The sequence below is a fragment of the Dipodomys spectabilis genome, unplaced genomic scaffold, assembly GCF_019054845.1.
Source record: "Dipodomys spectabilis isolate Male_0828 unplaced genomic scaffold, ASM1905484v1 ptg000089l, whole genome shotgun sequence".
NCBI classification, from domain to species: domain Eukaryota; kingdom Metazoa; phylum Chordata; class Mammalia; order Rodentia; family Heteromyidae; genus Dipodomys; species Dipodomys spectabilis.
In genome coordinates this window covers 3,555,063-3,571,230 of record NW_024870766.1, presented here as the reverse complement: position 1 = coordinate 3,571,230, position 16,168 = coordinate 3,555,063, and the positions used below count along the sequence as shown (strand labels likewise).

At 41.3% G+C, this 16,168-nt stretch overlaps 1 protein-coding gene across 1 annotated transcript; it reads left to right on the top strand.

The window, feature by feature from the left end:
* The first annotated feature begins 6,090 nt into the window (after nucleotides 1-6,090).
* Gatad1 (GATA zinc finger domain containing 1) lies at nucleotides 6,091-15,628 on the top strand. The gene is made up of 5 exons (XM_042684658.1): nucleotides 6,091-6,526; nucleotides 7,044-7,169; nucleotides 9,098-9,157; nucleotides 14,501-14,684; nucleotides 15,212-15,628. Exons 1-5 carry the CDS (start codon nucleotides 6,281-6,283, stop codon nucleotides 15,400-15,402), a joined length of 807 nt encoding a protein of 268 aa, XP_042540592.1. The 5' UTR covers nucleotides 6,091-6,280; the 3' UTR covers nucleotides 15,403-15,628.
* Nucleotides 15,629-16,168: the final 540 nt, after the last annotated feature.

Sequence of the window (16,168 nt, the reverse complement as noted above, 5' to 3'; positions counted from 1 at the left end):
ACATACCCATGTGTACAGACAGAGAAGTTCGGCATGTCATTCATCACTCCTAATTACACGAAATTTGCAGCCATCTAACAGGAGGCCGGGAAATGGCTCATTTGACATAGGAGAGTGCCACATGTGAGCAGATATGAAAGTTCACTGTGATATATACTTTTGAATGTAAAAAGATTTGAGAATAATATTTCAATCGCATTCATACACTCCCAGGGACTGGAGAGATATACTACAAATTATGCAGATGGTTGTTTGTGATACAGCACAGTTGTGGAATACACTCTATACTGCATCTTTTTTTTTTTACAATGAACATTTATTTCTTATAATAGCAAATATATTTACATTTTGAAGAGAAAAATGAAATGTTTCCCTTTGTGATAAAGTCTAGACCTCCTCTGAGAAAACTCCACCTAAAGCAGTGGCAAAAAGATGCTCAAATAACCAATCTGGTTTCTTCTCCCATGTCCTGCAAATTGGAAAGGGGAAAGCCAGTAAGATTTTTAAGGCCCTCACACAAAGCAATCAAAACCAAAGGCAACTGATTTTCCTTTAGGAAGCTACATTAGTTTGGTGTCTGAATCACAAAATGAATCCTTCACCTGGTCTTCAAAAGGATCTCCTGGCTTCTGAGCCAGCAGTCACCCAAAGGATTGGCAAGAACTAGGGTGGAAAGCAGAGTTCTGAGTGACAGTTAATGGAGTGGCAGTTGGAGCATGGGGTGGGCTGGGTACCCTGGTGCCTGGGAGAGGGACTCTATGTTAAGTCCAATGTGCCAAGCTGTGTGTTGGCTGATGCACTTTGTGCTGGGTCTCAGGGGTAGGGATTAGCAGTGGGATTATACCTGCATCTCCAATTCATGTTGAGAGCAGGAGGGCAAACTTACTCTGTCCATCCAGGAGGAAGCATGGTCCTGCTGTTGCTGGTCTCTACAGGAGGAAGAGGCTCAGAAACCCCACTGGGAGCATTCTCCAGAGACCCTGCATGATTGTCTCAATGACATAACGTTAATTTATGATAAAGTAGGTGCAGGTCTTTCTGATGGCTGGAGGGAGATTGCTACCTGTAGCCTCTAGGCCCATGAGAAGCTGTGGAGAAACCTGATTTCAGGCTGCTTAGTAGAAGTCAGATGACTACAGGGAGCAGTCAGCATGAAACCCCCTTCCCCCAGAATTTCTCATCAGTGAGGGGTACAGGAATGGAAACTTGTCCAACGTGGTTGCTGAGAAAAAGTGTTTTTTTTTAAATTATCTTCATTAAGCTGCTAATTAGCACTGTTCACTCTATTCAAAGAATGGAAAAGTGGAAGAAACACATATTATATGTGCATATCTCCATATTATAATGTGCATATCTAAGGTAGAAGGAAGGAAGCTCCCTCTCTACCTCCCCCCCCCCCCCCCCCCGCCGGCCAAAAGAACAGCTACTTAGAGTCAGGAAATCAGCAATGTCATTTCTATCATAGGCCTAAGATAGGTTTTCAAAGATAGTTAGGGTCAGGTGTGAAGGGCGAGAGGAAGCACGTCTCAGGCAGAGAACACTAAGTTAAGGCATAAGGCAGGGCACCATGGGGCACACCCTACACAGAAATTCCTCTGTCAGGTTATAACATAGAAAGGAAAGGTACGTGTGCAGTACAGGACAGAGGTGCCATGATTTCCCTTCAACTTCTCACAGTTCATCAGTCTCCTTCATTCTCTCTGTTCAATCATTAGTCTTTTTAGTTTGTTGATGTTAGCAGGAAAACGGAGGAAATTACATTTCCCCCGAAGTATAGTTTACATGATTTATATGATTACCTGTCAGACTTTAATTACTTGATCATAATCTGGTTAAAAGGAATGATTCCTCCTCTTCCTTTTTCCTCCTCCTCCTCCTCTTCCTCCTCCTCCTCCTCCTCCTGATGCTGCTGTTTCCTCCTCTTCTACTTTCTCTTTCTTCTCCTCCTCTCCTGTCTTTTCTTCCTTCTCTTCCCTATCCTTTTTTATGAGCCTCATATTTGACACTGATTAGGCATTTACTGATATAAATTTACTGATACAGTCTCACATGTACTAACTCATTCAATCACATTGACTCTATGAGTTATGTTCTCTTGATTCTCTCATTTGTCAAGTGACTAAACCAAATATAAATGGTCAAGAAATCCTCTAAATGTCCAATAGTCACCTAGAAACAAAACTGGTGAACCAGTCCTGTGATACATTTAATATATTTGTTCCTTTTTTAATCTTGACAGTATTAAGAAATATTTTAAATCATGCAAATAAGACCAAATGCTGACATTGACAATTCCTTGGGGGAATCTTGCCTTATGCTTTTTACTTACTGTGAATTTTTAAGACGTGGAGGTACTTGTTATTGTTTACACTTGCACACATACACACAATCACAATCACAATATGCTCAGACAACTCATGCATAGTAAATAATGCCTATGTACTCCAATTGAATCCTTTATCTGTCTCCAGGCTGAATATCTCTTATTGTGTGTGCTATGGCCTAAACAAGTTGCCCACATATAGATACAAAACAATCACCAGTGATTTTTTTGTTTGTTTGTTTGCTTCTGGTTTTGTTTGGATGGTCATGGAGACTGATCTCTGGGCCTTGGCACTGTCCTTGAGCTCTTCAACTTAAGGCTAGCACTTTACCATTTGAGCCAGCATCACTTCTGGCTTTTTCTGCTGATGTGGTGCTCAGGAATAGAACCCAGGGTCTCATGCATGCAAGACAAGCACTCTACCACTGAGCTACCTTCCCAGCCCAATCACCAGTGTGATAATACTAAATTGTGAGAGTAAAACTGTACTGAATGGGATTAGCAATCTTATACAAAGGCTATCAGGATGACAGACCATTCCCTTTTGTACTTCCACCTTACACCATGGAAGGACACCAACATGGTCATCCAGCAGGAATGAGCCTTCACCATACACCAAAACTCATCATGGACTTCCCAGTCTCCAGAAATCAGGAATATGTATTTCTGTTCCTTATAGATCACCCAGTCTCAGGTAATTTGCTATAGTAGCACAAATGTACTCTAAGACATTGTATCAGTATGAGATTCCTCCCCTGGCATGTCAGGAAGGCCTGGTCTATGGCTTATAGTCTTCCTGAAGCATTCATTAGCTGAGGGAGAAGGGCACTGGGTCAATACTTTCACTGATGGAGTCTTCTTTTCTCCTTCCCATTTCTCTCATTTTGGATTTGACCTTCTACTCGCCTTCTCTGCTCAGTTGTCTTATTTGTAGAGTCTGTGATACTATAGTTACTGCTATTTGGAGAAAGCCCATTAATTGAGAACTATGTGACATGCACAATAACATAATATTTTCACAGGCCTCAACCTAGGAGATATCACCCTTGCTTTCCAAGCAAGGAAATGAGCTCAGAGAGGAGAATCAGCTGTCAGTTCCTAAACCAGGTATCATCCACCACTCATTCAGTCTCTTGGAAGGGGGGAGGTTGTTTAAAGTGAAAAATGTCTTCCATTTGCTATTTTCTCCTCCTTTTTATTTTTACTTTTTAGAATTAAAGTAATGTATGTATAGCTGAAAAAGATGTCAGGTAATATAAAAGACTGCAAGATTTCTTAAAATATTCCCCTTTAGCTGTGCACCAGTGGTTCATGCCTATAATTCTAGGAACTCAAGAGACTAAATTGGAGGATCATGGTTTAAAGCCAGCCCAGGTAGGAAAGTTTGTGAGACTCTTATCTACAATTAACCACCAGATATTCAGAAGTGGTGCTGTGGTTCAAAGTGGTATAGTGCTAGCCTTGAGCAAAAAGAACTTAGGGACAGACCTGAGTTCAAGCTCCATGACAGACCAAACAACAACAACATCAAAACCCCTGTGGCTACTCCTGTTGAAATCAATTGCCAAAGTTGATTAGTTCTAATAAATATATGGAACACAGAGAACTTTTAAATTTACACAAAATAATCATATTACCCTATGCACTACTTTGTAAATTTTTTTCTTAATATCTGAGGGTTTTTTTTGTATCAGTACCTAATAACCTCTAATAGTTTCTTGCTAAGTTCTAATTTGGCGGACATACCAAAAATCTGACAAGTATATTACAAGGAAGGAAAATTACAAGCCTATATCACTCTTGAACATAGATGTAAAAATCTGAGACAAAACAGTAGTAAACAAAACCATAATATACAAAAAAGATAATCCATCACAACCAAGGTTGACTGATTCCGTGTTGAAATATTCATTTAACATTCAGAAATAGCATTATAATCATCTCAGAGAGAGAGAGGGAACCATTTGATTATTTTTACCTTTTTTTTTTTTCAGAGTTGAGGACCTTGCCAGGTAAGTGCTCTTCCTCTGAGCTAACTCTCCAACCCCCATATTCTTTTTTTTTTTGCCAGTCATGGTGCCTGAACTCTGGGCCTGGGCACTGTCCCTTAGCTCTTCAACTCAAGGCTAGTGCTCTACCACTTGAGCCACAGCGCCACTTCCAGCTTTTTCTGCTTATGTGGTGCTGAGGAATCGAACCCAGAGCCTCATGCATGCAAGGCAAGCGCTCTACCACTGAGCCACCTTCCCAGCCCCTCCAACCCCCATATTCTTGATGAGCAGAGGAATAGAAGGAAATTTCCTTTACCTGATGGGGGGAATTTACAAAATTGACACTATTATAAGTTATTATAGAGACTATAACTAGATAAAGTACATCAAGGTGGGAGTGCTATAGCTTTTGCAATAGTCACATCTGTTTCTCAGTTTAGTTACCTGAGTGTGGTTACTTTGTAATAAGCTACAAATGTATGAGTTGGACACTGCATATTATATATACACACATATGTATTATTTTTCATTTTCCTAGGTTGTAGAGAAGTTAACAAGGTTGAAAAGATATTTCTCTCTGATGATCACAGAGGGTAGAAGCTACAACCAGAGTATGGGGAGCTAACATAACAGGACAGAACATGGAGTTGAGTGGGATAAGGAATTGAGAAGAAGATTGCATTTTGGCCAGTCCAAGGATGATATTCTGTGGTGGAGAGGAAGGTAGTAAATTAGAGTCTAAACTTTTCAGTGAATGGGAGGAAGTAATTTGGAGCTAAAGCGCAAAAGGAGGCAAACCTTGGTAGGTAGAAAAGATACATTAGCAGGTGGAAGAGGAGGAGGAGAACCTAATAGAGAAGAAATAGAAGCTATTGTATGTCCTTTTGAATAAAGAATGATTGGTAGACAAGACAAATAGCTTGAGCGAAGGCTGCTAGGTTTAGGAATCCAAGGATCACGAAGAAGGGTATATCTAAGTCTGGGAAGAGACTCCTCTCTTTGAAAAGATCCGTTCTGACTAGTGATGTTAATAGAGGCCATTTGTCTTCTTGTAATAGCTTGGCCTAGGCCCGCCATTCGTTCTGGAGTGTGATCTGAGGTCCTTTCCAGCAAGTCCTTAGGGTCAGAACTATTTACCAGCAATGCTAAACCAGTTGTTTGACTTTTCCTCTCTCATTTTCTCAGTGGTGTTGGAGCTACATACACTATAGCACCATCACCTTAAGCCCTACTAAATGCGTGCTTTATATTTTAAGAGTTAAGAAGTTTGCATTTTAACTTGTAATATATAAACTCCCGTAGACATAGCTCACATAAACAAAACTATTGGGTGGAGAGTTTTCAGACTGTAATTTTCAAAAGCATCAAGATGTCCTCAGTCAGGTTGTTAGACGTAGCAAATAAAAATCACAGGACGTGAATTTCAGTTAATGATTATTACGTGGGATACTCACACTAAAGAAAATACATTCGATGTTTTTAAATCCGAAATTCATATTTAGCAGAGCATCCTGCCTTCTACCCAGCAACTCAACTCTTCTACCGAGAAGTTTGGGAACTGCTCCCCTAGGCGACCGCCAGCTGAACTGCAGGAGGGAGGGACACTTCCTGTCAGGGAGTGGCGTGTGCGTCTGGCAGGGGCGAGGGCCCCGCCCACTTCCGGAAGCCCTCTCAGGTTCCTTCCCTGATAGGACAGGCCCCGTCCCACGCCGCCCTTTCCCTCCCCTCCAGCCCCGCCCGCGCCCCCAGGCCGGTGCTGGGCCCCGGGCGGCCGCGACCTGCCGCCCGCCTGCAGGGGGCAGTGGTTGCAGCGGGATCCCCAGCACCGGCCGACTCCGCGTCCCGCGGCCCTCGCCTTCCCCGCTCTTCCTGTCGTCTGGGTGACGGGCCCGCCTGAGGGCGGCCGGGGCAAGCGACCGCCATTCCCGTGTCGCTCCGCCCGCGGGGGCCGCCCGAGCCGGCCACCATGCCGCTGGGCCTGAAGCCCACCTGCAGCGTCTGCAAGACCACGTCGTCCTCCATGTGGAAGAAGGGCCCGCAGGGGGAGATCCTGTGCCACCACTGCACGGGCCGGGGCGGCGCGGGCGGCGGCGCGGGGCCGGCGGGCGGCGCGGGGGGCGGCGGCGGCGGCGGCGGCGGCTTCGGCGCGGCCACCTTCGCCAGCACCTCGGCCGCCCCTCCGCAGAGCAACGGGGGCGGGGGCGGCAAGCAGGTGAGGCCGGGCCCCGCCCCTGCCACCCGGGAGGACCCTTCCCCGGGCTCGTTCTCCTCTCGCCGGGGGCAGCAGCCAGGGCCTGGCCGAGTCTCCCGGGGTGTCGAGTCTGCTGGCAACGCGACGCGTCGGGGAGGCCGCGCCGCCCGGGCATTCCACCAGGCTGTTAACCAGGCCATTAGGGCATGGGAAATGACAGCACACCCAGTCTGATCCATCTTCCGCCTTGAGGAAGAACGCTGTAGGTCCTGTCCGAGATGAATGACACATGGGTCACTTCTGCCTGAGCTGAACTTGTGCTCGGTGTCCGGCCCCGGTGTGAGCAGCCCGCGGCTCCGAGCCCCGCAGCTCCGAGCCCCGCTCCTGCAGGCGGGTCTGCCCGTGAATGTTCACATACCCTCGGATAGCCAGACCCCTGGATCCCCGTGAGACGGCTGTGGAGGCCCCGTTCTTAGTTGCTTTCTCTACAGCGCTGTGGGGTTTTGTTGTTGTTGTTCTTTTTGTTTCTGTGTAACAGAGCAAACAAGAAATTCACAGGAGGTCCGCGCGTCTCAGAAACACCAAATACAAATCCGCTCCCGCTGCCGAAAAGAAAGTTTCCACTAAAGGAAAAGGGAGAAGACATATTTTTAAATTAAAAAATGTAAGATGATTGTGGACAGCTTCTTTTACTGCAATGCATTGTGTGTAGTGTGCCCTCGTCGCCGCCGCTGCCCCCCACCATTGAACCTGCAAACTGCCACGTCGTGGGGAGCGGGGCGGACTTCCCAAAAGAATGTCTGCTGTTTATATCATTAGTAATTCTGTCTGTCTGTCTCTCTGTCTGTCTGTCTGTCTCTCCCCGCCCCCCCCTCATCTTTTTCCCTCGGAAAATATAAAATGTGAAGCTAAAAGAAGCATTAACTTTGAGTCCTGGTTAACAGGTTATCCTTGCAAAGGAAGCGGAGAGATTATGATTTGTGTTTTATTTGTTGGTGATCATGGGGTTTGCACGCACAGCTTCATGCTTGCTAGACAAGCACTGTGAGCCACATTTTCAGACCAAGTTCTTGATATGGGAAGGTACACTAGGAAACTTTTTTGTTCTTTAAAGATCCAAGAAAATAATACTGGGACTCATCATATTCTTATTGGTTTCCTTAATGGTTTCTTATGATATTATAACATCTTATTCATGATGATGAGTTTGATGAATATGAATAAAAAATTTAAACTATTATCCCTTTTTCTGTTATAAAAAAGAAACCATAGAAACAGTTATGATAGTTGACAGTACATTTTTTTACAGCTGTAGTTTTGTGAACCATTAGGAGACAATGCACAATTATTCATTAGAGATTTTTTTTTTTTTTTTTTGGTACTGGTCTTGGGCCTTAAACTCAGGGTTCCTGAGCTTTTGTGCTCGAGATTAGTACTACCACTTGAGACAGTTCCAGTTCCAGTTTCTAGTGGTTAACTGGAGATAAGAGTCTCATCAACTTCCCCACTTAGTTGATTTTAAACCACAGTCCTTAGATCTCAGCTTCCTGATTAGCTAAGATTACAAACATGAGTCACCAGTGCTCCACGTTATTACAGACTTTAAACATCAGTGTAATACTTTTCAGAATAAGGATCCTTTACATACCAGTAAAGACATTTCTTAAATTGAGCATACTCATTTATAAAGCAGAGTGGTCCTGCAATAAATATTTTTGCAGATTTCAAATTCTTAATCAGTTTTGTTTCTAACATTAGAATTTTTCTAATAAGATTCTATAATTTGGTTTTTTTAAGATGAAGCATTTTATTGACTAGATGAAACATGTTATTCATTTGTTTATATTTGTATCATAGGCTTTTTTTTTTCCTTTTTAGTACTGCAGATGATTCTCTTTAATTATTTTATTATAAATATCTACAGTATCCATCAAGGGTGATATCAAGGCAGATAGAGGAGGCCTAGGTTCTATGTTGTGGCATTTAGATGTTATTGAAATGTAAGTAGGGATTTCATGATAGTTCCTTCTAAAGGAACAGATTACGAAGAACTCACAAAGTTTCTAAAGTCTTAGTTCAGGATTGTTACAAAATTGAGAATGGCTTGTAGTTTCTATTGCTGAGAACCCTTCAGAAAGATACTTTTTCACCTGTGCATTTTTTATTACTTCCATTCTGTCATGCTCAGGCTATTAGAACTAATATCTTTTTATAATTCAAGTGTTAATGTCTAATGGAGTTATGAGGAGCTTTGTGTTAGATCTCAGCAGCATAAGTAGAACCTGGTACCCTATTTCTCAGCAGTTCTTAAACTGCCAGAGATGGTACATTGAAGAATTTTATTTTGGACACTGGACTTTATTATATAGAACACATGATCAACCTGCCTCATTCTCCTGAGTGCTGGGAATACAGGTGTGATCATTTTACCTGGCTATAACACTATTATTTTACTGTATTTCTCGTCACCAAACAATACATTTTAGAATTTTTCAAATTATACAACTCTGCTATATGGCTGGGAGGATCATATTATGCACACAGATATGCCATGGTTGTTGCTAATGTGTTTGTTTGTGTTTTTTCTCACAGCCTATCAAAGCTCCTGAGTCTGTTTCCACCATCATCACTGCAGAATCAATCTTCTACAAGGTAAGCTTCTATGGAGCTTTTTTTTTTTTTTAAATCTCCCAAGCTGTTTTCCCATTTGTGACTGTTGTAAAACATCTTATCAGGAGCTGAGGTGGGCGGAGAAGCTGCCTGTGGAAATATGATCTGAGGGTCCTTAGTATTATTTAACACAGATGATAAGAAGTGTCCTTAAAATGCTACTGTATAGTGTGGAGCCATGAAAGAGTAAGGCATCCCATTCCCATGTGAAGGCATTAAAGGGTGAGGACAGAGGTGGACTGTGTTTGAATGTAGGTGTGGATCATGATGTCTAGTAGGTAGAGCAGAGGATCACAGAGATTCTAAACTATCTGTACATAGAAGTCAGAGAAATAAATGTATTAATGGGAGTTAATACCTACTAGAGGTTAGTGGTGAGAGAGTTCAAGACTTTTTGATAATGATCCCTTGGGACAAAGCCAAAGGACATGTGTTACTTCAGACATCTGCTACTTTAGTGAGAAAGTAGATGTAAATTTTTAAACTGTAAATCTTAGGAAGGGATTATAACAGATACAACCTACAAGTCCTTTGGGAAATAATGGATTTCTTTATGTTATTTTCATGTATATGTATAATATACTTTGAACATATCCTTTGTACCATCACTATGTCCATTGCCCCTCTTCCCTCCTCCTAGTTCTCTTCCCTAAACAGTCCCCCTGTATATTCATTTGAATTTCATTGGTATCTCCTGTAATGTTCCCCTTTCTATCTCTAATTTTATTGATTTAAGTCTTTGCCACTTTGAGTTACTTTAGCTAAAGGGTTACCAATCTTGTTTATCTTTACAAAGAACCAACTCTTTGTTTCACTGATTTTTCCTTTTAGTCTATATTTCATTAATTCCTCTGATCAATACTATTGTTTTCTATCTAATGATTTTGGATTTGGCTTGCTCTTGTTCTTCTAAACCTTGAAGGGCATCTTTAGGTTTTTTTATTTGTTGTGTCTCTAATTTTTAATGTGAGTACTCATAGCTATAAAATTTCCTCTTAGCACGTTCATTGTATTTCAAAGATTCCTGTAAGTTGTATTTTCATTTCTATTCAATTCTAGTAATTAAAAAATTTTTTTCTTCATGATTTTTCAGTGATCTACTGCTCATTCAGAAATATGCTATTCAATCTCCATGTCTTCCTATACTTTCTCATACTCTTTCTTCTTCTTCTTTTTTTTCTTTTTGGGGGATGAGGTGGAAGTCTTTACTGGGGCTTCAACCCAGGCCTCTCTAGCTCTGTGATTTTGTGGCCATTTTCCTGGTTGATTTAGGTATTATTTCTTCCTTAAAAAAAAGGCTGGGAATGTGGCTTAGTGGTAGAGTGCTTGCCTAGCATGCATGAAGCCCTTGGTTTGATTCCTCAGTGCCACATAAAACAGAAAGGCCAGAAATGGTGCTGTGGCTCAAGTGGTAGAGTGCTAGCCTTGAGCACAGAGAGGCTCAGGGACAGAGCCTAGACCCAGAGTTTAAACCCCAGGACTGGCAAAAACAACACCAGCGGGGCACTGATGGCTCACGCCTGTAATTCTAGCTGCTCAGGAGGCTGAGATCTGAGGGTCTCAGTTCAAAGTCAGCCCTGGCAAGAAAGTCTTAAGACTCTTATCTCCAATAAACCACTAGAAAACTGGACATGGTACTGTGGCTCAAGCAGTAGAGTACTAGCCTTGAGCTGAAGAGCGCAAGGACAGCACCCAAGCCCAGAGTTCAAGCCCCATAACCAACAAAAAAAAAACAAAAAAACCCAAAAAATCAAAAATCAAAAAACCACCACCACCAACAAAACCCTTGTTCACTTAAGATTTTGTTGGTTTGCTGAGTATGTTTCTTTTCTAATTCTCATGTGTGTAAATCTATTCCTCTTATGAAACTTATTTCTTCCTGCTCTCTCATTTTTGTGACCATCTTCCTCCTCTGTGTGCAGTATTCCTTTGAGCATTATCTGCGGGTCTGGCTTAGTGGTTATGAATCCCTAGCTTATGTTTAGCCTTTAAGGTTTTCATTTATCTATCAACTTGGAATGACAATTTTGTTGGGTACATTACTCCTGGTTGGCAGTTATTACTTTTACTTTGATGCTTTCATGACTTTAGGGTTTCTATGGAAAAGTCTGAGGTAATTCTGATGTTTGTAAGTAAGTTGGCATTTTTTTTCCTATGGCTTTCAGTATTTATTCTTTGTTCTATACTCTTGGCATTTTAACTATATTGTGGAATGGGGCTATTCTTTTCTGGCCATGGGTATTGGTGTTCCAAATACCCCCTATATTTATATTTCTACATTTTGCTAATATTTGAGAATTTTTCTGCTATCGTTTAATTGGATAGTTATCCTGTGCCTTTTGTTTGCATCTTAGCTTCTTCTTCCATACCATGGATTCTTTTTTCTTTTTTCCTTTTGTTTCAGGTCCTGGGGCTTAAACTTTGGGTCTGAGCACTGTCCCTGAGTTTTCTTTGCTTAAGGCTAGTGTTCTACCACTTGAGCCACAGCACCACTTCTTCTAGCTCTTTGGTGGTTAATTAGAGATGAGAGCTAGCCCAAGCTGGCTTCAAAGTATTATCTTTAGATCTCAGCCTCCTGAGTAACCAGGATTACATGAGCCCTCAGCAGCCAACTTTACAACATGGATTCTATGTTTAGTCTATTAATCATGTTCCAGATGTTCAAGGTTTTCCCATGTTTGTTTATCTCTTTTTCTGTATATCTAACTTTCTTGTCCAGGTCTTGCATTGATTTCCTTACTTCATTTATCTGCTTGCTTCTTCTTTTAGATCACTGAGCACTCTTAAAAGTAAATTTTGCGCTAGGAATTTAATTTCCTCTGGCATTTGGAGAGTGCTGCTTGCTCTAATCCACCGCCTTGGCTTCTCTTAGCAGTTTCATTGTCCAAGATCTCAGTGACCTGTGGGCAGCGGCAATGTGAAAATGTGAAGTTGGCAATTCTAGAAATAATTTATCCATTTTAAATATTGTCATAACCATTCTCTTATTGCTACTAATCACTTACTTTACCTAAATTGTAAACTATCATAAATATACATGCACACAAAGAAACAATATACAGAACTTGGTAGTGACCAAGGTTTCAGATATGTAGTGAGGTTCTTGGAGCCTGTCACTCACAAATAAGGGGAACTATTGTATACAGCACGTACTTATGAATACCTGCTGTGTGCCAGGCATGGCTTGCCATTGAATTCTTTCACTAAGACATTGTCTTTGCATTCCACAGTATGGTATATTTGGGATTAATATTCATTCATCATGTAATTTGAGTGCCTGTAATAAGCAATATAACTTATAATTTGGGCATGATTATACATGTAGACAATCATAAACACAAACTATCTGATAAATAGCTTAAAGCTTTAGAATGGTATCTGGGAGAAAGGACCCACTGCTGATGGATATGAACTAATAAGGAATAGACTGTGGTGGCCTATGCTGACTACCCGTCCATCATGATCCAGATGCCACAGCTACTTCAGACACCTGGGTAAGAGACTCTGAGGACACACTTGGCCTATTAGGTGTTCATGTTACAGTACAGAGACTGGAAATATTTCTTCAGAATCATTTTTATGATTGAAGTATACAACCCAGCAAAGCCCCATCTCATACTGATTCTGCAGGGCGTCTGTGGAGACCTGGGCCTACCTAAGGAATTGCTGAATATTGAAATTATTTATGTCCACTATTATGGATTTTCAGATGTCATATTGTTTTCAGCTTAAGACCCAGGAAATGGATAAATAGAATCATAGGGAGAATTTAATATGGGACTTGTACAGATTATTTAGTTGGATAGGAAATGAATAGGACAAAAATCCTTGAGTATGAGAAATGCCAGTAATCACATTGTGGGAAGATATAAAACTGAATAGGAAGCAGAAGAGACTGGCAGTCTTGAGTCAGGAAAATGTATGGCAAATTGAGAGTAACAAATCTTGATAGTGGTTATAACAAAAAAATTTTGGTCATTTCATTTCACATGAACTTATGGTGTCTATTTTCTTTAGCTGGGTGGTTGGAAGAGGCGTGTATAGAATATATGCCCAACAAGTAAGCACTGGGAAGACCTATGAGCTGGCGTTGGAACGCAGGCTGCACTCTCTGCCTTATGTGGCTTTCAGTACATCCCATAAACTTTGTATAGGATAATGATGCTAGGTAAGAAAAGTGGGATAGCATGGAGCACAGAGGAATTTTAGGCAGTCAGTGAAACTTTTCTATGATGCCATTATGAGGAATCTATGTTATTCTACATTTGCTGAAACCCACAGAATATACACCACCAAGCTTACACCCTAAGGTAAACTATGGGCTTTCAGCCAGTTTTTTGTCAGTGTAGGTTCATCAGTTGTGACCACACTAGTAGTAGCATTGTTGATGGAGGAGGACACACACGTGTTGGGGAGGGGCATTTTGCTATAAACCAAAATGACTCGTAAGAAATGAAGTCAAGATTTTTTTAAATTAGAGACATTATTGTCCTAACACAAAATAAAAGAAGTTACATGAACAAATGTTCATGTTCTGGGTACAAGCTATCATATGTGCATGCAAATCTGCACATTTCATTTAAAAATGAAACAAGGGCAGGGAATGTGGCTTAGTGGCAGAGAGCTTGCCTAGCATGCATGAGGCCCTGGGTTCAGTTCCTTAGTACCACATAACCAAAAATTAAATAAAATTACTGGACCGGGAAGTTGGCTCAGTGGTAGAGTGCTTGCCTCACATGCATGAGGCTTTGGGTTCAATTCTTCAGCACCACATAAGCAGAAAAAGCGGAAGTGGCACCATGGCTCAAGTGGTACAGCACTAGCCTTGAGCTGAAGAGCTCAGGGACAGCGCCCAGGCCCAGAGTTCAGGTCCCACAACTGATAATAAATAAATAAATAAAATAAATTAATTAAAAATAAAACATAAAAATGAAACAAGCATCTGGGAACTGGTGGTTTACTTCTGTAATTCCAGCTACTCAGAAGGCTGAGATCTGAAGGTCACCATTTGAAGCCAAACCAGGCAGGAAAGTCCATGAGACTCTTTATCTTCAAATAACCAGCAAAAGCCAGAAATGGAGCTGTGGCTCAAGTGGCAGAGTGCTAGCCTTGAGCAAAAAAGGAAAAGCTCAGGCCTTGAGTTTAAGTCCCAGGTCTGGCACAAAAGAAAAAGGGAAAAGGAAAGAAAAGAGAGAAGTACAAACATAAACATTAATACCTTAGACCTTATATTGACTACTTTGAAAACTGCTATGTGATTAAAGTAGCTACATTCATAGCTGTGTTGTTGTATTTTTATTTTAAATATGGTATTGTTTCCCCTAGGGAGTATATTACCAAATTGGTGATGTTGTTTCTGTGATTGATGAACAAGATGGAAAGCTCTACTATGCTCAGATCAGGGGTTTTATCCAGGACCAGTATTGCGAGAAGAGCGCAGCACTGACATGGCTCATTCCTACTCTGTCTAGCCCCACAGATCAGTTTGATCCTGCATCTTATATCATAGGTGAGTTTAATAACTGGTGTAGCTTCTTGAACTTAGTTAACTCTTAGATATACGTAAAAGAATACACTAATCTGCTTGGCCCCTCTTCTCTCCTCCCTTCCCCTCCCCTTCCGGGGCTCCTCTTCTACCATTTCTGACCCTAAAATTCTGCAGTGTCTCCCTAGAGGAAGCAGTCCAGCACAGAGAGCAGAGCATAGGGTCTGGAGACAAACTACTGGGTCTTATCAGCTGTAAGACTTGTCACCTCACTGTGCTCATATGCAAAATGGGAATCATAGCTGCCTAGTTGGGGTTTCTGTGAGGATTCGTGACACATATACATCTATTATGTAGAACAGTGCAAGTACAAGCTGTTTAAGTGTTCAATATTTTCAGACCCATTTCTCAGTTGAGTCAAATATGTATATATATGTATATACACACATATGTATATATACATATATATACACCTACACATATATATATATATATATATATATATATATTATTCAAAATTGATTTTAACCTCTCCAATGACTGTCTTCCAGGGCCAGAGGAAGACCTACCGAGGAAGATGGAATACTTGGAATTTGTTTGTCATGCACCTTCTGAGTATTTCAAGTCAAGGTCATCACCATTTCCCACTGTCCCCACCAGACCAGAGAAGGGCTATATATGGACTCATGTTGGACCTACTCCTGCAATAACAATTAAGGAGACAGTTGCCAACCACTTGTAGTTACAACTAAAACTGAGGCTGGAAGCTCAGTAATATATCCCTTACCCAGCATGCATAAGACCCTGGGTTCAAAACAAACAAAAAACCTCAAAACTGTATTTTTCATTTTCTTATATTTATACAATGTGAAAAATACCAGACACTTCCTTCATGAATTTTTTTGGGGGGTTGATCGTGGGGCTTGAATGTGGGGCCCTAGGTTCTGCCTCTGAGCTCTTTTGCTCGAGGCTAGCGCTCTGCCACTTTGAGCCACAGCTCCACTGCCAGTTTTCTAGTGGTTAATTGGAGATAAGAGTCTCACGGACTTTCCTGCCTGGCCTGGCTTTGAACCATGATCCTCAGCTACTGAGTAGCTAGGATTACAGGCATGAGCCACTAGCGCCCAGCTCATGAAATTCTTCTATGGGAAAATAACTAAAAAGTGTGTTCCCAATTACCTAGTAATCGTTAACATTCTACCTGTGGCTTGGAAAATTATAAGGGATAGAGAAGAATGGAATGTATTTGAAGGTGAATGTAAGCATTCTGTATGTGTATCTTCCCAGGCCAAGGTTGCAATTTCTGAGAGACCATTAGGAGTAGGCTCCATTTGTTTTTCTTCATAATTTATTTCTGGAAACTCATAAAATGGATTGTATTTTTATATAATCACAAAATATTAAGTTTTGGATTTCTGATCAAAGGTTTAATCAAATAAAGTGTTGCCATGACCAACAATATTTATCAAAGTCATATAGTTTTTTTTTTCTTTCTCACTATTAAATGT

Bases quoted from the DNA above. Each gene is read 5' to 3' on its own strand.
- Gatad1 (XM_042684658.1), top strand. From the start codon at position 6,281: ATGCCGCTGGGCCTGAAGCCCACCTGCAGCGTCTGCAAGACCACGTCG. The intron at 6,527-7,043 runs GTGAGGCCGGGC...TCTGTGTAACAG, and splicing joins GGGGCGGGGGCGGCAAGCAG to AGCAAACAAGAAATTCACAG. The intron at 14,685-15,211 runs GTGAGTTTAATA...ACTGTCTTCCAG, and splicing joins TCCTGCATCTTATATCATAG to GGCCAGAGGAAGACCTACCG.